A 20,387-nucleotide genomic window follows, 5' to 3' on the forward strand; every position below is an offset into this window, starting at 1 on the left:
CCATAAGCTTCTTCCAGGTCTCCCATGAGGGTGGCAGGGGCCCAGGCCCTTGGGCCAGCTTCTGCTTTCCAAAGCACATTAGTAGGGAGTAGGTTGGAAGCAGAGCAGCCAGGACAAGAACTTGAACTCATGTGGAATGCTAGTGTCCCAGATGGTGGCTTAACCCACTTATACCACAAAGCAGGTGACTGAAAGAGCCTTTAAAAAGAGAAAGCAGGAATTTTGTGTCTCTGCTGTCTCCCACTCCTCATTGATCAATACTTACCCCATGGTGAGCTAAGTCTGCATTGTTTGTTATTTGGTCCATACTGGCTTTTTAGAAATCTTGATCTCATGCCCTGTAATGTATTGTTTTGACCAAACCCCAAAGTATACATATAAAATGGTGACCCAGTACTACTAAGTGCTAAGAAAAGGGTTCAACAGAATATGATATGGTGCACAAGCTGGTATCCACACAGATCACCCTGAAAGTAGTGAATGAAAATCTTATCAATGGACAGACTTTAACAATTTTTAAAGATTTTATTTATTTGAGAGATAGTGTTACATTGAGAGCGAGAGAGAGAGAGAAAGGACTTCCATCTGCTGGTTCACTCCCCAAAAGGCCGGAACTGGGCCAATCCAAAGCCAGGAGCTACTTCTGGGTCTCCCAAGTGTATGGGCCATCTCTGCTTTCCCAGGCCAGAGCAGAGAGTTGGATTAGAAGAGGAGCAGCCAGGACTAGAACCAATGCCTATATGGGATGCCAATGCCACAGGTGGAGGAATAACCCACTGTGCCACAGCCCTGGCCCCGGCCCCAACAATTTTTTTAATATTAATATTGATCTATTTGAAAGGCAGAACTACAGAGAGAAACAGAGGCAGAGAGGAATCTTCCATCCACTGATTCACTCACCAAATGGTCACAACGGCCACAGTTGGGCCAGGCCAAAGCCAAAAGCCTGGAGTTTCATCTGAGTCTCCCACATGGGTGCAGGGACTCACATACTTGGGCCATCTTCTGCTTCTTTCCCAGGTGCATTAGCAGAGAGCTGGATCAGAAGTGAAGCAGCCAGGACCCTAACTGGTGCCCATATGGAATGCCAGCACTGCAGGCAGAGACTTAACCAGCTATGTCATAGTGCTGTTTCCCAAGCAAATTTTTGTCCATTTTGCTTGCAAGAAAAATTTAGTTATGCAGATTAGCTCATGTATACAATTAATTCATTTACATATACTGTCAGTTTATGTAGAACTTCTAGGAAAATGTTCAGAGTGTGAAAATATTTGTTTCTACATGAACCTTACCAAAGGGCATCCAATAACAAAGAAGGTGCTCAATGATCAAGTAGACAAGGTGATCCATCCTGTGGTTGTTGACCGCTTCTGTCCCAGCCACTGGTTGCCTGTTCAATGGGTATGCTCTACAAGTGCCCACATCCATAGTAGTAAACAGGTAAGCCTTAGGGGAAATTCAGGTAGTGGGGCTCAGGCAGAGCCTCTGTGTTGCTATGACACTTGGACATAAACAGTCAACTCTGACTCTGATTTTTCACTATTTCTAAGGAGGTCTGCAAAGTATCCTAGTGGCCTATTAGTTACATTGAGCCAAGAACAATGTGTCCTCACAAAATAGGTAATACTCCAGAGACATACTTGTTTTCCCTCTGACATTGCTTCTGCCAGCACCACCCCCCTTTTAAACTTACACTATCAGGGTATTCTAACACTATCACTTGCAACCAAAGAACTGATTTGATAATAAAAGAATTCTGAGAATTGCATTGCCCTATGGCATTCACTCACCTTACAGGTACTCTGTCAGCCAGAGAAGCAGCTGGCCAGTCGAACTGTGCGATGCGTTGCTGGAGGTTCAGGTATGGCAGGGATTTGGAATCTCCACCTGCTGTGGTCTGAATGTTTGTGCACCCCTCCCTACTTCATACATTAAAACCCAATCCCCATGGTGATCGTGTACAGAGGTGGGACCTTGGGATCCATGCCCTTATAAAAGAGATCTGAGGAAGCTCCTCTGCTTATCAAACGTGTAGGATTCACTGAGGAGTCGCCTTTGAAGAAGAAAGTCCTCACCAGATACCAAATCTGCAAACACCTTGATCTGGACTTCCCAACTCCAGAACTGTGAGCACTAAAATTCTGTTGTTTATAAATTACCCAGTCCAGGATATTTCATTACTGCTGCAGGGATGGAATTAGACACCACCCTCTGAGATTGACTGATTATACCATAAGTTCTGGTATAAATTTCTAATCAGCAAGCGATATATGCTAGCCCTTTTTTCATACCTAGTATAAACATGCTCTTTAGAGAATCGATGGGAAGGTAGAGATGGCTCCTGTTACTATTAAACTCATTTACAGGACATTTTCTGTCCCTTCCCCAACACAGGGTTCAGCCAGTTTCTACTCAACCCTAGAAAGGGAGAACCCTTTCCACTAGGGAAAGGAAACTGACATTTGTAACTATCTCCTGCTCTCTGGCACTTCTTTAGCCACTAAGGAAATAGGCAGAGGATATTTCTACATTAGCAGGAACTGACTTATCCCTATTACCAAGGAGAACTTGGGTTGTTGGTACCCAACAGGGACAATGAGGACTATTCCTAAAACCCAAAGTATACATTGGAGAGATTCCTCATTCTTATGGTCCAATGACAATAGCCAGTGTGTTAGGCAGGAACATTACAGACACTGAGCCTTTAGAAGTAAAGATTTGGGTCACTTACCCCGGAAAAGAACTCTGAAATGCAAAAGTACTGTCAGTGAAGGCTATAAGTGGCAAATTTGGTCTTACAGTTCCTACCTTGGTAATTTTCTGTAACAGTTATGCATATGTTGTGTTAATGATCTATGTGCACATTATTAGCCATACACTAAAATAACCTTGTAGAGTATGCATTAAAATCTCTGATAAGGAAAATGGATAGGCAAATAGCTGGTAAGTAGCAGTGTCAGCAATGATGGTACACCTGCCTTATTATGAAACCTATGTCTTTACTACCCCTCCTGTCAGTAGCTACTCAATGCCTGCAGGAAACAATACAGGGTTTTTAGCAATATGAAGCAGTTTTATGTATTTGAAAGGCATAGTGACACTCTGGCCTCAGAATCAGCCCTTAAGGCATTCAGATCTGGCTGAAAAGCCCATGAGAGTATTTCAGGCATGGAAAGCCAAAACACTCTGGGGAAAAAAATGACCTAAATGAAAGATCTCTGCGAGTGAGATCCCAGTGGAAAGAACAGGTCATCAAAGGAGGAGGTACTTTTCTCTGAAGGGAGGAGAGAACTTCCACTTTGACTACAATCTTGTCTAAATATGATCAGAGTCAGTGAACTCAAAAGGCTTCCATAACCTTGGCAACTCATCACAAGAGCTTAGGGTGATTACTGATGCCATAAACAAGAGTGTCAATTTGTTAAGTCAACAACAGCAGTCACTGTGCACTTACTCCCCATGTAGGATCTTTGTCCTTAATGTGCTGTACATTGTGAATTAATGCTATAACTAGTATTCAAACAGTATTTTTCACTTTGCGTTTCTATGTGGGTGCAAACTGTTGAAATCTTTACTTAATGTATGCTAAACTGATCTTCTGTATATAAAGAGAATTGAAAATGAATCTTGATGTGAATGGAATGGGAGAGGGAGCGGGAAAGGGGAGGGTTGCGGGTGGGAGGGAAGTTATGGTGGGGGGGGAGACATTGTAATCCATAAGCTGTACTTTGGAAATTTATATTCATTAAATAAAATTAAAAAATAAAAAAATTAAAGGCATAGTGACAAAGAACTTCTGTCCCCTGTTTCATTGCCCAAATGCCCATGATAGCTAGCCAAAGCGAGGCCAAGAGCCAAGAACTCCATTGGGTCTCCCACATGGGTGATAGAAATCTGACTATTTGGGCTTTCATCCAGTACCACATTAGCAAGAAAGTGGATCAGAAGTGCTGATTATTAGTGGGACTCGAACCAGGCACTCTGAGGGATGTGAGCATCCAAAGAAGTGACTTAACCCACTATGCTATAATGCCTATCACCCAGAGTTATTTTCTGAGAGTCTAAAAGCTCTGATACAGGTCTCTTCTTGCTTGATTTTTAAAAAAGATTTTGAGAGGTAGAGTTAGAGAGAGGGAGGGAAAGAGGGAGGGACAGACAGAAAGGTCTTCCATCTGCTGGTTCACTCCCAAAATGGCTAGCTGGAACTGTGCAATCTGAAACCAGGAGCTTCTTCCAGGTCTCCCATGTGGGTGCAGGGGCCCACAGACTTGGGCCATCTTCTTCTGATTTCCCAGACCATAGCAGAGAGCTGGATCAGAAGAAGAGTAGTTGGGGCACGAACCAGTACCCGTATGGGATGCCATCACCTCAGGCAGAGGCTCAGCCTACTACAGCACAGTCCTGGCCCCTCTTCTTGCTTTAGATTTTTTTAAACTGTTTCCATTCTGTTTTCTGGGACTGTTTAGTCAAATCTGAGTACAGTGGCACCGTCTGACCATTAAATGTCACTTGATAGCCTTTCACTGAATATAAGTTCTGAAAAACCACTGGAAATTTCAAAGTATGAAGTTTTTTAGGTTTCCTAAGTCCATAATAAATACTAAGGAAAGTTCAACTGATATTTTTATTTTAAGTTATAAGGGACCAAAAATTCTGAGTTAGGATTGGGAACTTTCCTGGCCTTATCACTCTTCCTTTTTTCTCTTTTGCAGTGTCTGACCATGCCCCTATTAGCTGTTTGCAGCTTCTGCTTGAACCAATGCAGCAATCTGTTAGCTCTATACTGCCCCTAGAATGAGGGTCTTCCTACACCTTCCACAAACATGTATCAATGTTTTCAATGTCACCTCAAGCAAGCTGCTTCATCCATTCAGCCTCAGCACCCCTCCCCTCACATAAACCATAATAACCCTTAATCCGCCAAATTATTATGTGACTTACATAATATAACCTAACATAGCAACATTATTCTCAATAGTCAAAAGGTAGGAGGAACCCAAGTATCCAACATCAGACAAATGGATAAATAAAATGTACATACAATGGGATGTTGTTCAGTCTTAAAAAGGAAGGAAATCCTGACATGTGATACAACATGGATGAACCTTGAGGACGTGGTATTAATGAAATAAGCCAGCTGTGAAGGTACATATTCTAAAGCTGATTCCACTTATATGAGGCACCTAGAGTAGTCAAATTCATAGAGACAGAAAGCAGAATGGTGATTGCCAGGGCCTGAGAGAAAGGAAATAGTGAGTTATTGTCTGGGGACAGAATTTCAGTCTGGGATGATGAAAATGTTCTGGAGCAGATGGTGGTGATGGTGCCACAACAAGGTGAATGCACTCATTGACATTCAATGGCAAACTGAAAATGGTTAAGATGGTAAATGTCCCATATTAAAATAACATACTGTAGAATAGTGGTTTTTTTCTATTTAACCCTACACTAAAGAGTTAATCTCGTGAGTTATACAGTAAACTGAAAGATCATCCTAAAAATTGAGGGAATAAGAGGAAGGAGGGAGAGAAGGATGAGAAGTATCACTAGGTTCCTAAATCTGTAGATGAGTTACATGAAATTTGTTTTATCTTAAATATCAAAAATAAAAATGATATAACCTGAAAATATCCTTAGCTCAATGACAAGAACCCAGCTGGTGCTCAATAAAATGTCAGCTCCCTTCCTACCACTGCCCCATGTGATATCCGCCTCAGAGTCCTGAGGAATAAATCTCCCACCCCTGGAGGTCACCAGAAACATGAGTCCGATGGGAAGCAACTGTTTCGGCTGTCAGGAAGCAGGTGGTGGAGGCCTGTGAAGGAGAGAGCCAGGCATCCTTTGCATCCAAACCTCCTTAATAGCATCTCCCAGAGGTGCACATAGCATTCAGGTACGAGGCGATGGCCGGTGTCAAAGCATCGATTTTTTTCACTAAGATAGATGACAAGGACAGGAGGAGTGTACGCCCAGATGACATGTTGCTGAGGTTTAACTGGGCTGTGACAACTCCCCCGGCTTGGCTCTGTCTTCCCTCCTCCCACTTTTCTTTCTCTGCCCTGCTCCTTCTCCCCTACACCCGGTCATCCCCTGCCTCCGCCCTGACCCCGCCCAGTCTCTGCCCTGTCCCTCCCACCACCCCTCCCTCATCCTCCTCCCTGGGGCCCCTCCCCTTTCTCCTCCCACTCTCCTCCCTTTTCCGTTCAGACTGGCCTCTTAGAGGAAATTGAAAGTGAAATAGAGAGCTGTTGAATCGCCTGATCAGGTGAGTGAACCCGGCAGGACCACAGTACCCCTTCTTGCCTGGGTGGGGGAGGGTCTCTCTCCCCTGCCTCTGATTCTCTCTTCCAGCTACTCACTAACCCTAGAGCCTTCAGCCCCACTGGCCCCGACTCGTTCAACCCAAGCCCAGCCATTCTTCCAGCACTGGCCAGTCTGCCTGAGAGGAGGCTGGGCTGAGTGTGACTTACAAACCACAGGGATGGGTGGAGCTCAGGCTGCTGTAGTGCAGGTACCTGAACTGGGCCAAGGGAAAAGGTGACCCTGGGTGTAAGGGAGCTGGTGGGTGCCCAGAGGAGCCCCCTGTGGAAGAATCCTCACTCTATTAGACTGGTCCCCAATCTCCTGCTAGAAAGGGAAAGGGCAGGCTGTTTAGGGTGTTCAATTAGAAACTTATTTAGGTTCAAGATTCTTTGCCCTAGAGGAAGTGCACAGACATATTCACATCTGTAGCAGAATATTTCAAAGTTAATGGAAATGGAATTTACTTTTGGTGCAAAAAATTGGAAATCCATGCACCCATTCGTAGTATACATTTTCTGTGAACTTTTTGAAGACCCCTTATGAATTTTTTAAGATTTTATTTTATTTGAAAGGCACAGTTGCAGAGGCAGAGAGAAAGACTGCATGCTCTTCCATCTGTTGGTTCACTCCCCAAAGGCTGCAGTGGTGGAGCTGAGCTTATCAGAAGCCAGGAGCCTGCTGTTTCTTCCAGGTCTCCCATATGGATGCAGGGGCCCAATGACTTGGGCCATCTTCTGCTTTCCCAGGCCATAGCAGAGAGCTGGATCGGAAGTGGAACTAGCACCTATATGGATTGCAGGCAGCGGCTTTACCCACTATGCTACAGTGCCACCCCCCCCCATGAATTTTTATGTATTTCATATATATGGGAGTAGAACAGAGAGAGACTCTTGCCATTATATTGAACAGTAGTGAAGATATTATACAAAGCACATAGCTCCTCTCTGACACATAGAAAGCACCTGGTAAATGACTGCTCATACTATGATTACCTCCTCCAACCTAGGCTCTGAGGATGTAACCCAGATGGACATGATGAAGTAGAATTGTCAGCAGACTTATCTGAGTCTCTCCCCCGTTTTCTCCTCGTTGGAGGACTCTGTCTCCCTTCTTCCAACAGGATCACTGGGCCAGACTGTGGAGGAGAGGCTCCTGCTGTTTGGGTTGATGTTCTTGTCTTCTCTTGCTTGGCACCACCAGCTCATCTTGTTTTCCTTTGCATTATTGTGTTCCTGTCATGCAGATCTCTTCTTTTCTGTTCCTTCTTCCCCCACCAGAGCACCCCAAGGTCTGCACAGTGCTGCCCAACAAGGACTGTCACTCCCATGGCTTCTGCAACGCCCCTGGCAATGATGTGGGAGGAGGTCACATGTGCCATCTGCCTAGATCCCATGGTGGAGCCCGTGATCATTGAATGCGGTCACAGCTTCTGCCAGGAATGTATCTCTAATGTTGGGAAAGATGGGGGTGGTATCTGTCCTGTGTGCCGGAATCACTTTCTGCTCAGGAACCTCCGGCCCAATCGGCATCTAGCCAACGTGGTGGACAACCTTAAACAAAACAGCCAGGCTGCCAAGGATGAGCCACAAGGGCAGCGGTGTATGATACATGGAGAGAAACTTCACCTGTTCTGTGAGGAAGATGGGCAAATCCTCTGCTGGGTGTGTGCCCAATACCAGAAACACCGTGAGCACCACACAGTCCCTATTGACGCGGCTGCTCAAGAGTACCAGGTGAGGCCTTCGCAGAGACATGGACAGATCCAAAGGAGAGGGGCTGGGTGAGTTTTGTTACCTCTGGAGTTCAGAGGTTGGGAAAAGAGGGATACTTTCCTCCTTTCATGTCCAGTCTAAACACAACCTTCTCATTAGAGTAGTGGATACACTCTGTGCAAATGCTATGAAGTCCATGTTTCCTTGTGGACTCCTGATAAATTAGGTGTGAGAAATGCCCTCATCCTGCCATGCCAGTAGTTCTTTTTTTTTTTATTTTTTGACAGGCAGAGTGGACAGTGAGAGAGAGAGACAGAGAGAAAGGTCTTCCTTTGCCATTGTTTCACCCTCCAATGGCCGCCACGGCCGGCGCGCTGCGGCCGGCGCACCGCGCTGATCCGATGGCAGGAGCCAGGAGCCAGGTGCTTTTCCTGGTCTCCTATGGGGTACAGGGCCCAAGCACCTGGGCCATCCTCCACTGCACTCCCTGGCCACAGCAGAGAGCTGGCCTGGAAGAGGGGCAACCGGGACAGAATCCGGCGCCCCGACCGGGACTAGAACCCGGTGTGCCGGCGCCGCTAGGCGGAGGATTAGCCTAGTGAGCCGCGGCGCCGGCCAGTAGTTCTTTTTTGTAAGATGCATGATTTGGGCTTTTTCCACAGTCTGCCTATCCACCAAATGCCTACCCTAATCAGACCCCAGTCCTCCCTCCTTCTCTGTGTTTAGGCTTTATTGAAGAACCAGAATGATCATCTCCCACCCCAAGCCACTCCACCCTACTTCTTGGTTTGGTTGGGATTAACCTGTTACTTTGTTTTTGGCAGGAAAAGCTCCAGGTGGCATTAAAAAAGCTAAGATGCCAGCAGGAGTTGGCAGAGAAGTTGGAAATAGATGTTGCAATGAAGAGAGCAGAGTGCAAGGCAAGAGACACTTCTTGATGGGGGGGGGGGGGTCAGAAGGCTGGGCAAAGTCCAGGGTCCTAGTATCAAGAAAGCCTTAACCTGAGCTATGTCTGAGAATGATAATTGCCATATCACACCCTCTGGGAACCAGCCATCCTCTTAGTCTCCAAATAGAGAAAAAAAGAAAAAAGAAAAAAAAAAAGGAGAGGCTCACAGGAGAACTCCCAATCAGGAACAAAGAGAATTATTGAACAACTGTTCTGCGAGGGCCAAGCTACATCCTAGGGCTCCCTGCTCCTCTGAGCCCAGACTCAGGGTATGTATGACAGCATCAGAACCTCAGTGTCTGGAGCAGGGGTATTCCAAGAGAGAAGCCCCACTGCTATGCCTTTAAGGAGATGAGAGGAGCTACAAGGAGCAGACCTCCAGGATCCATCCAGGCCTGAGATGGAAAAACCAATCTGAACAGGTGGTGGCATCACTGTGCCGAGGCCACTGGTTGAAAGCATAATGCAGAAGTAAAGCTTGTTCACCACTGGTGACTTGCTAGTACAGGGGAGGTGTGAAGAGTGAAAGGAACTCGAGGCTAACGGCTCCCGGAAGAGAGGTCTGGGAGTGGGGAAGGGTAAGTCGGGATTTGGTGGCACAGGGGGCCATCCTACATCATGAGCTGACCATCCAGTTACCAGCAGGAGAAGGTGAGCAGAGAGTGTCCCAAAGTCACCCTCTGCCAGGACTTGGGAATAGCACTGTGAGCCCGTCTCTGTGAAACCTCTGGGAATGGTTGAATATCAGATATGACTGATATTCAAACACAGATCTGGGTGATAACTGCCTTTTGGAATAGAGGTTGAAGAACATCTCTGATACTAAAGGTTGATGCAGCTGGGGTGTAGGCCAGCGACAACATGCCAGCACCAATCATACTCTGTTTAGTCCCCAAAGCCTCACCCACCTATCTCCTCAGCAAAGGGTGTGTGTGTGTGTGTGTGTGTGTGTGTCTGCCTATTCACTTGAGTCTCCAGGTGACAGAAATAGGTTTCAACACTTCTACCCCCAAAGCCTGGGAGATTTTCACAGAAACCTCCTCTATCTTTCCCTGGACACCAAAGACAAAGGTTGAGATGCACAAGTCCAGGATTCATGCAGAGTTTGTGCGGCAGAAAAACTTCCTGGCTGAAGAGGAACAGAGGCAGCTGCAGGCACTGGAGGCAGAAGAGAGGGAGCAACTGAGAATCCTAGGGGAAACAGAGGCTGACCTGGCCCAGCAGAGCCAGGCCCTACAGGAGCTGATCTCAGAACTAGAGCGGAGGAGGCGGGGCTCGCCGCTGGAGCTGCTGCAGGTGAGACTGGGAGTTGGGCCCAGAGAATAAGCGAAAAAAGCTAGAACTCTGTAGCTACCATTAACCCAAAGGCAAACCTGGTGTCCGTAATATTCTCATTTAAAACAAACTGGAATTTGGACCCATACATGGTTTGCATTCAATCTATAGAAGAGCCCAGAATTAGGAGGGAATGGTCCATCCGGCAATTAACAGATGTGGACATCCCAGGTCAGTGTTCATTCTAACACGTACCAACTATGAAACCCTAAGAAAGTTCTTTCATCTTTCTGAGCACTGGGTTTCTCATATTTTAAATGGATATTTGGAACTGGCATTGTGGCACAGCAGGTTAAGCAACCCTCTCTGATACTGGCATCCCATATGGGCACCGGTTCTAATCCTGGCTACTCTACTCCAGATCCAGCTCCCTGCTGATGTGCCTGGGAAAGCAGTGGGAAACTACCCAAATCCATGGGAGACCTGGACTTCTAAGCTTCTAACTTTGGCATGACACAAGCCATTTGGGAAATGAATCAGCAGATGGAAGATCTCTTTCCTCTTCCCTCTCTCTGCAATTCTGTCTTTCAAATAAATCTTTTAAAAAATGATGAAATCCACTAAAGCTCTTATATAAGTGTCTACCCATGGGAAGGTTTTAATAAATGTGATAGAACTGAAAACAATGAATGGAACATTGAGACTAGCTGCCGAGTCTCTCCATTACTCTAGGTTAGGTCATTTTCCTTTCCTGGACCCAATACATTTGCCTCACTTTGGGAAACTGCGGATTACATGGTCCCAGAAGTCCTTTCTGCTCTAACGTTCTTACCATTCCCTTCTAGTGTGAAAAGGCTGATTGTTATGGCTTGACTTGACAGGCTCTCTTCTACCCGACTTTCAAGTAGGCTTCAAGTACACTCTTGAGTGGGCCTTAAGACAGTCAGTTCCCATGTAAGGGCTCCCACAACCCCTGCAACACAACATTCTAGAGTAATTCAATTTCATACACAGGAATAGGTAGCCAGCACAGCATTAACCAACCAGCCCTCCCTCCCAAACAGCTCAAGCCCACAGGGAACTAGGATGGTTTCTGGGCCTCTTATCCCAGCCATTCTCTCCCTGAGACTGCATGGGCTATCTGCCCACTTGCAGCTGCCTCCCCGCTTTGCCCTCCCCCTAAGAATATGGTCTTTCTATTCTGGTTTCTGGGTCAGTCGTCTTTAACACCCCTACAGTGTTTCTGGTTACCCCAGAAGCATCACATGTCCTTGACGCTTCAAGCTAGTCAGAATCCTCTTCGGAGCCTCAGCCCAGGGCAGTGAGGCAGAGCAGAATCCCAGACACCACAGGCTGCTATCACATCACCCATGGGACTGAGGTCTTGGCAGTGAACTTACTCTCTGTCTTTTTTCTTAGGAAGTGACAGTTGTCCTGGCAAGGTAAGAGGGGTTTTATTTATTAAAAGAGGGGGCAATATTCAAGCTGATTTACCTCAAACGGTAGAGTTAGAAACATACCAGGGGATTCCAATTCAATCCCATCAAGGTGGCATGTACCAATGCCATCTCACTAGTCCCAGTGATCAATTTCTGTTCACAATTGATCATAATGATAGGACTAAGAACCAAAGGGATCACAGAAACAAGAATAGTGTCTGCAAATACTAGCTGATAGAATCAAAAAGGGAGAGAATGATCCAACATGGGAAGTGAGATACACAGCAGACCCATAGAATGGCAGATGTCCTAAACAGCACTCTGGCCTCAGAATCAGCCCTTAAGGCATGCGGATCTGGCTAAAAAGCCCATGAGAGTATTTCAGGCATGGAAAGCCAAGACACTCTGGGGAAAAAAAAAAAAAAAACCTAAATGAAAGATCCCCAAGTGAGATCCCAGTGGAAAGAATGGGCCATCAAAGAAGGAGGTACCTTTCTCTGAAGGGAGGAGAGAACTTCCACTTTGACCATGGCCTTGTCTAAAAATTATCAGAGTCAGTGAATTCAGGGGGCTTCCATAGCCTTGGCAGCTCATGACAAGAGCCTAGGGTGATTACTGAGGCCATAAACAAGAGTGTCAATTTGTTAAGTCAACAACAGGAGTCACTGTGCACTTACTCCTCATGTAGGATCTTTGTCCTCAGTGTGCTGTACATTGAGATTTAATGCTATAACTAGTACTCAAACAGTATTTTTCACTTTATGTTTCTGTGTGGGAGCAAACTGTTGAAATCTTCACTTAATGTATGCTAAACTGATCTTCTGTATATAAAGAGAATCAAAAATGAATCTTGATGTGAATGGAAGGGGAGAGGGAGTGGGAAAGGGGAGGGTTGCGGGTGGGAGGGACATTATGGGGGGGAAGCCATTGTAATCCATAAGCTGTACTTTGGAAATTTATATTCATTAAATAAAAGTTAAAAAATAAAATAAATAAAAGAGGGGGCAATATGATCATATATGCCTCTGAGAGGGTGGCAAAGGTAGAAAAACATGCCCTGGACTTTCCCGTGCTTGCCTCCCTGTTCTCAAGGAGATCCTCTATTAAGCACTTTCTGGTTTCAGAAGGCTAACAAATGGATAGCTCAGTTGCCAAGTTTCCCAGAGGATTTGGGCTATAATATCTTCACAGAGCAAATCCCCAACAACTGGGGAAAGGCTAGGAATTTCTCTAGCCTGCTGGGTCTGCTTTTTTAGAAGCAGTTACACCAGTTATAAACTACCTCGAAAGAGCTGTAAGACAGACCTACAGCATGGTCAGACTCCTTGAGGCTTCTCATAGATGTGATTCAGCCTGTATCAGACACCTTGCCTGTAAGATAAGATGGAGCCCAAGGTCACCAAGTAAGCATGAGAGAAGACACATGCTGCAAAGACTTTCATAACTAGGAATTTCTGGATAAATCCTGGAAATTTTTGCCTCTCATTCCTACTTCCCAGAGGCAATTGTAAGTTTTGTACTTAACTATCACAATCCCCAAAGAAGTCATAGCGTTATGGTTGGGGTGGGGGAGCGGGTAGGTAATAGGAGTGGAAGACGAGTCTGAAACTCTTTCCCCAGGAGTGAGTCCTGGAGCCTGGAGGAGCTGAAAGTCATCTCACCAGACCTGAGGAGTGTGTGCCATGTGCCGGGGCTGAAGAAGATGCTGAGGACGTGTGGTGGTGAGGCGAGCTCTGGGAGTTGTGGGTGTGGGGCAGATGGGAATGATGAAAGTGTGGAGTAGACCCAGGATGGGGGAGGATGGACAGCAGCATGGAGGAGAGATGGCAGGTGGGGGAGAGATAGGAGTAGAGAAGGTAATCCCTTCAAAGGCCAGGGCAAGGCCAGGGCAAAGCCAGAGCTTGCTGAAAGCCAGTTCCTCACCTGAGGAGGTCGGCCGCTCGTCCTCCTCCTGGAATTTACACAGATCCCCACACCCCAGGCCTGACCGTGGTGCTCTCTCTGCAGTACACATCACTCTGGATCCACAAACGGCCAATCCACAGCTCATCATCTCAGAGGACCTGAGACAAGTGAGGCTTGCAAACACCTGGCAGGATGTGCCAAAAAATGAAGAGAGATTTGATAATTATCCAATGGTCCTCGGTGCCCAGCACTTCAACTCTGGAAAGCATTACTGGGAAGTCAGTGTGAGGGGAAAGAGGGCCTGGGACCTGGGAGTCTGCAGAGCCTCGGTGCAGAGGAAGGGGAATTTTGTGCTCAACACTGAGAGGGGCTTCTGGACAATTTGGCTGTGGAAAGTAAAACAATATGAGGCTGGCACCTGTTCCCCAACCCCCCTCCACCTTCGGGTACCTCCACACCAAGTTGGGATCTTCCTGGACTATGAGGCCAGCACTGTTTCCTTCTACAATGTCACTGACCATGGGTCCCTGATCTACACCTTCTCTGACTGTGACTTTGCTGGACCTCTGCGGCCCTTCTTCAGTCCTGGTTTCAATGATGATGGAAAAAATGGAGCTCCTCTCACTCTCTGTCCACTGAAGATGGCATAGTCTGGACTCGCCAATTACTGAGGGCTCTTCATGGACACCCTCGTCCCATTGGGGCCCCTCCCAGCAGCAGCCCCTGCCTCTTTTGCCCATGAATGCTTGAGACACTTTTGCCTCTGCAGAGGTGTTGGGATCCCAGGAAGCAGTTGTTAGCAGGGGTGGGAGGTCACTGAAAGCCAATATCAAGTGGGTATTTCTGCTTTAAATTGCCGATTCCCTCCAGTGAAGCAAACTGCAGATTTAGCCCAAACTCTCCTGAACCAGTTTCCACCTCCTTTATGTCGCTGAAGTTCTGTCCTAGGGGACAGCACTGTAGCGTAGAAGGTTAAGCCACTGCCTGCAGGCACCAGTTCAAATCCTGGTTTCTCCACTTCCAGTCCAGCTCCCAGCTAATGTGTCCGGGGAAGCAGTGGAAGAGGGCCAAGTCCTTGGGCCCCTGCACCCATGTGGGAGACCCAGACAAATCTCCTGGCTTCGGCCTGACCCAGCTCTAGTTATTGCGGCCATTTAGGTAGTGAACCAGCAAATAGAAGCTTGCTCACTCTCTCTCTTAAGTAAATAAACCTTTAAAAAAAATCCTGTTTTAGCCTCTCCATCTTCAGGTTATTATCTTAGGTCAGAGCTCTGTTATACTGTGGGTGGTTTGTAAAATAGCTTCCTAAAAACAGTTGTGTTGCATTCTGCCCTTGTTCCTTAAACCTGAAATATTTGACAACTCTGATTAATAGTGATATACAACATTCCTTCAAAATGTTCATGGAAAATACATATGCAAAGTATGCATGGATTTCAATTTTTGCACCAAAATAAGTGTATCTTAACTCCATTTTTTTTTACAAACTTTAAAGTATGCTTAGATATCTAATGTTGCACATTTTTTCCTGCCTGGGCTGCCCTCCCTACTTCTGCATCTGGATTATTTGGTCTTGGGCAGAAGATACCAGTAAGAGTCTCCTCTCTCGATCTCCAAGTGGCCACTGTGATGATAGAAGGCATTTTGAGATTGCAGTCACTGCCCGAGGGCAGGTGCCCTTCACATGGAGGGAACTCCTGGGTTTGAAACAAAGTGCTCTCAGAGCTGGTACAGTTCTCTGTACCTCTGAAAGACCTGAGATGCTTCTGTCCATGTTCTTGGTTGACCAGTGAATGTCATCTATAGAGGGTGAAGGCTCAGGTGCCCTCAGCTCTCAGCGTTCTTCCTGGAAAATGGAACACTTCTACTCCTCCTGGGACATGCAAGTTTGCTATCATTCCTCTCTGAAATTCCCCCTTTCTTGGGCAAGTTTTTCTGGCTTTTCCAGGGGAACACATATGGCCTCCACTAAGGAATAGCAGAAGGGACTTGTCTGCAGTGAGTGAGACCATATCCTTAGTTATGAGAATGGAAGTTTGAGCAGGGTGGGATGTGTCTGTGTCTACCTGTGTTCCAAGTCATCAGCTCAGGTTATGAGAACTGGGAAAAAAAGGGCTCAGTTTATCTTCCAGAAGCTTCTACCATAGAGGATGAAATCAGCCAAGGTAAGGGGAAGGGGAGGGTTCCATACCCTTTCTGTGCAACCACACCACCTCCTCTCTGAATCCTGCCCCCAGTCCCAGGGCTTGAAGGTTTTGTTGTTGGAGAGAGGTGTGGAAAAGAAATTTAAACAAAGGAAGTATCTAAGGCCCCAGGCCTAGCTGCTAACAAGTGTCCTATGTATCTACAGCTCAGGCCTGTGCCTCAGGACCAGGGGTCTAGGAATGGGAGGATGGAGAGAAGACCAGGGACTGTGGAGGGGGTCTAGTGCTGCATCTCTGGGGAGGGAAGGGCCCTGCCTCTGCAGACAGGGCAGGGGTGTGGGGGCATAGACTCTGAAGTCAGAAGTAAGGGAGCATGGGCCCAGCACTGTGGTGCAGCAGGTTAACACCCTGGCCTGAAACGCCGGCATCCCATATGGGTGCTGGTTCAAGACCCGGCTGCTCCACTGCCAGTCCAGCTCTCTGCTGTGGCCTTGGAAAGCAGTAGAAGATGGCCCAAGTCCTTGGGCCCCTGAACCCATGTGGGAGATCTGGAGGAAGATGCTGGCTCCAGATTGGCACAGCTCTAGCCATTGCAGCCAACTGGGGAGTAAGCCAGCGAAAGAAGACCTCTCTGCCTCTCCTCTCTCGGTATAACTCTGTTCAAATAAATAAACCTTAAAAAAAAAAAGCATCTATTTCTACTACTGTCCCCTCAGAAGTGGTTTCCAGTCCCTCTAATAGAAGAAACCTTTCTCCCTATTCTTCCCCCTCCCCTAGATCCAGACCCCTCAGCCTTTGAACTGCTCCCCCAACCAGCAGGGACATACACACACTGTATTAACCTGCCCTGTTGGCCTCTCTGACCCAGATCTCTGATGGCTGCTAGTAGATTCTGCCAAAGCCTCCCCCCAGAGTAGAGGACAGAGCCTGGAAGCCTGTGGTACTGGTCCCCCACTGGGGTCCTATGGAAATTGTCCAAGCCTGTGAAGGACTGCAGATGGGAGATGTCTACGGTGCAGAGGAGGTTGGGAATAGGTTGGTGTTGGTCCCTGGGAGTGGGAGTCTCTGTAACATGTGGCTCTGGGGTTGTGTAGATGTACCGTCCTCCCTGCTGCCAGTTCCTAAAGCCCATGAGCTAGGACTGGAGCTCTCCCAGCCACACCCTGGTCACAATGGAGTTGGCACTACAGGCACATCGTAGTGTGAAACACACTTTCCCAGAGCTACGATGTGACCACATCCCCTCTTGGCCTCCTGACTTTGCTTGGGAACTGTTCCAATGGAGAAGAAGGTTAAGTACTTGCTCTGTGCCAAGCCCTGGAGGTGAAGACCCCACAGCTTTCTCCAGGCCTCTATAAGGACGACTCCAACATCAGAGAGCAGCAGCTACATGTGGAGCTGGTTTCTTTAGGAGGAGAAAGGATCTTAAATACTGTAATGATGTCTGAGAAGGATATGAATCCTGGAGCTTGATTATTACATCCCCTATGCCTAGTCCAGTGCCAGGGACACAGCAGATCCTTAGGAAATGGTTTTAGGACCAGATACTGGGGATCCAGCTGGACAACTCACTTGGATAAATGATGGAAGAGCATCATACTTCAGTCATGATACAAACTGCACTTCTAGGAGTGACCGACAGGCTGATCAAAAAGGCATGCTCATGTGGCATAGCATGTTAAACCACCACCTGTGATGCTGTGATATCATATACACCAGTTTCAGTCCTAGTGTTCCACTTCTGAGCTGTCTCCATGCTAATACACCTGGGAAAGCATCAAAGGATGGCCCAAGGGCTTGGGCTCCTGCACCAGAGTGGGAGACCTGGAGGAAGATCCTGGCTTCAGCCTGGCCAAGCCCCGGGCATTGTGGCCATTTGGGGAGTGAACCAGCACATGGAAGATCCTTCTCTGTCTCCCCCTCTCTGTGTAATTTTCAGACAGATAAGGACATTCCACACTGTCTACAAGGCATACTTATCTTCCATACCTACCTATCTACAGACTCTGAAAGCCCCAGACATCTGTGAAAATTTAAAAGGAAGTAGGAATGCCAAAAAGGAACCCTGAATAGTGCCATAGTTTTCCTGATGATCTAATGTGTACTGTTAAGTTTCTTATGGACATAAATATGCATTCAGAACAGTATACACAGTATGCTAAAAAATTTTTCTTGTGACTGAATACTCCTCTGTAATAGAATCCAAATCCAGAACACTGCCAGCACCCCCAAAGATCTGAATGAGTTCCCTTCAAGTCACACACCACAAAGATCATCACTAGCCTCATATATATAGCATAGATTTGTTTTCTTTATTTGAATCCTATGTAAATGCAATTGCACAGAACCTATTTATGTGTAGCTTCATTTTAGTTTCATGGTGTTCCTCAGTCAACATTGTAGGACTGGGTGTTAGGATTTCTTGTAATTGCCATCGATTCATTCTCTTTACTGTTTCTATGGCATTGTTTTGACACACTCTCCAACACAATTTACAGAGCCTTTCCATTGAAGACATTTAAATTCCTTCCAGTTTCACACTATAAAAATTTTTTCATGAATATACATAAAATATAAATCAGATGTGGCTATTATATAACCTCTAAAATCATGATGAACATTGTTAATTAGAGATTCTGTGAAATCTTACAAAATGTGTTCCCACTAAAGCAACAATACCTGGCAGTCTTATTTACTTTCATTTTATTTGAAAAGCAGAGAGAGAGAGACTGTCCATCCATGGTTCACTTCCCAAATGCCAGCAACAGCTGGTCCTGGGCCAAGCCAAAGTCAGGAATCTGGAACTCAATCCAGGTCTCCCATATGGGCGGCAGGGGCCAAAGTACTTGATCCGTCATCTGCTGCCTTCTCAGGATGTGCTTTAGCAGGAAGCTGGATTGGAAGTGGAAGCAAGACTGTGTGCCGTGGGGTAGTAGGCTAAGCCTCCATCTGCAGTGCCAGCATGCCATATGGGTGCCTCTTTGTGTCCAAGCTGCTCCTCTTCTGATCCAGCTCTCTGCTTCTGGCCTGGGAAAGCAGTAGAAGATGGCCCAAGTGCTTGGGCACCTGCACCCACATAGGAGACCCAGAAGAAGCTCCTGGCTCCTGGCTTCAGATCCGTCCAGCTTCAGTGGGAGTCAACCAGCTGATGGAAGACCTTTCTCTATCTCTTGCTCTGTCTGTAACTTTATCTCTCAAATAAAATCTTTTTAAAAAGACTTCAACCAGACATTCCAGTATGGGATGCAGGCATCCCAAGTGAGCTCTAAACCACTGCACTAAATGCCCACCCCTGACAGTCTTAATCCTACATGGAAAATGCATATTACCAAAATCTCAACATGGATTTTTTTTTGCACTGACATCTTTACACTTTTCCTTGAACTTTTTCAAGTGCTCTCATACATACCGAATAACAGTTTCAGATTTGTTACATTCATCTCACTACCAATTTCAAACTATAAAATGGCATTCAACATTAGTTTGCTATTATATTTTTGCTTTTTGATAAAGAATATTCAGTAAGTATTGTGTTCAATAGAAAACTATTGGTATAGTTTTCTCCTCTGGGTGTGTTGTTTTATCTATTTGATGTTAGGCTGTTCACAAACACTTTTAGCCTTTTCTTATGCTTGGTGATTTTTATTTTTGAATTGTAAGTTAATATTTCAATTCAAAATTTCCTCATGCTGGTCCACTTCCAATCAATTCCCTGCTAATATGCCTGGGAAACAAGATGGCCAAGTACCTGGGCTCTTGCCACCCATATGAGAAACCCAGATGGAGTTCCTACCTCCTGGCTTTAGAGTGGCCAGGCCTGGCAGTTATGGCCATTTGTGGAGTGAACCAGTGGATGCGAGATCCTTCTCCCTCCCCTCCTACCTTCCTCTCCCTCTCTGCCTTTCAAAAAATAAACCTTTAAAGAAAAATTTTTACTGCACACATGTGCATGCATACAGAAAGAAATGACAGTCCTTTATTGATAAGGACTGTCATCTCTTTGCTCTTACATATATAAAATGAATATGAATATTCTTATATATGTTATGGGGAATATGTGTGTATGTTCTATATTTGGGAGGGACATATATCTAGAAGTACATAAGCAGCCCCAAATTTACAATTTCACTTGGGATTTTTCAACCTTACAATGGTGCAAACGCATACTCATACACTATTCTATGCTTCACGCTCAGTAGCCAATAAACTACATGAGATATTCAATACTTTATTATAAAATAGGATTTGTAATAGATTATTTTGCCCAACTATAGGTTAATGTCAGTGTTCTGAGCACTTTTAAGGTAGGCTATACTAAGCTATGATGTTTCTTATCTAAAATAGAATCTCAGATTGCCATTAGACCATTAGCAAAATATTTTATGAAAAACTTCAATACTAACAAAGATGTCAGTGACTTTGAACAGAGTTTCTTGATGAACTGTTTCTAACTATGAGTAATGGTCTGTCTGAATGCTGAACAGAGAGGTGGTCCTGTTGAGAAAAGACAAAAAGAAGAGCCCCAGGCCCAGGTCATGAATCCTCAGGCAACATTACAGAGCTAAGTCAAGATAAATGAGCATAGTTAACCAGTGTATTGCTGATAAACTGGAGAAGGAATACAGAAAACTCATGCTGATGCAAATGAGGGTGTACTTGA

The 20,387-nt window shown here is 45.9% G+C and overlaps 1 protein-coding gene across 4 annotated transcripts; it reads left to right on the forward strand.

Annotated features, from left to right (window-relative positions):
• The first annotated feature begins 6,106 nt into the window (after positions 1-6,106).
• On the forward strand, positions 6,107-15,056 carry TRIM21 (tripartite motif containing 21). 4 transcript variants are annotated; one of them, XM_070074479.2, is made up of 7 exons: positions 6,107-6,265; positions 7,581-8,036; positions 8,840-8,935; positions 10,030-10,260; positions 11,659-11,681; positions 13,299-13,399; positions 13,686-15,056. In XM_070074479.2, exons 2-7 carry the CDS (start codon positions 7,629-7,631, stop codon positions 14,231-14,233), a joined length of 1,407 nt encoding a protein of 468 aa, XP_069930580.2. In that variant the 5' UTR covers positions 6,107-6,265; positions 7,581-7,628; the 3' UTR covers positions 14,234-15,056. The 4 variants fall into 4 exon arrangements, 2 of the variants coding, with proteins under 2 accessions (XP_069930580.2, XP_089185807.1); XR_016231845.1 differs by having other exon boundaries at positions 6,174-6,265; positions 10,661-11,681; XR_016231847.1 differs by lacking the exon at positions 11,659-11,681 and having other exon boundaries at positions 6,174-6,265.
• The last annotated feature ends 5,331 nt before the right edge of the window (positions 15,057-20,387 follow it).

This window comes from Oryctolagus cuniculus, chromosome 1 (assembly GCF_051225735.1).
Source record: "Oryctolagus cuniculus isolate XC-2025 breed Fujian yellow rabbit chromosome 1, ASM5122573v1, whole genome shotgun sequence".
Taxonomy (NCBI): domain Eukaryota; kingdom Metazoa; phylum Chordata; class Mammalia; order Lagomorpha; family Leporidae; genus Oryctolagus; species Oryctolagus cuniculus.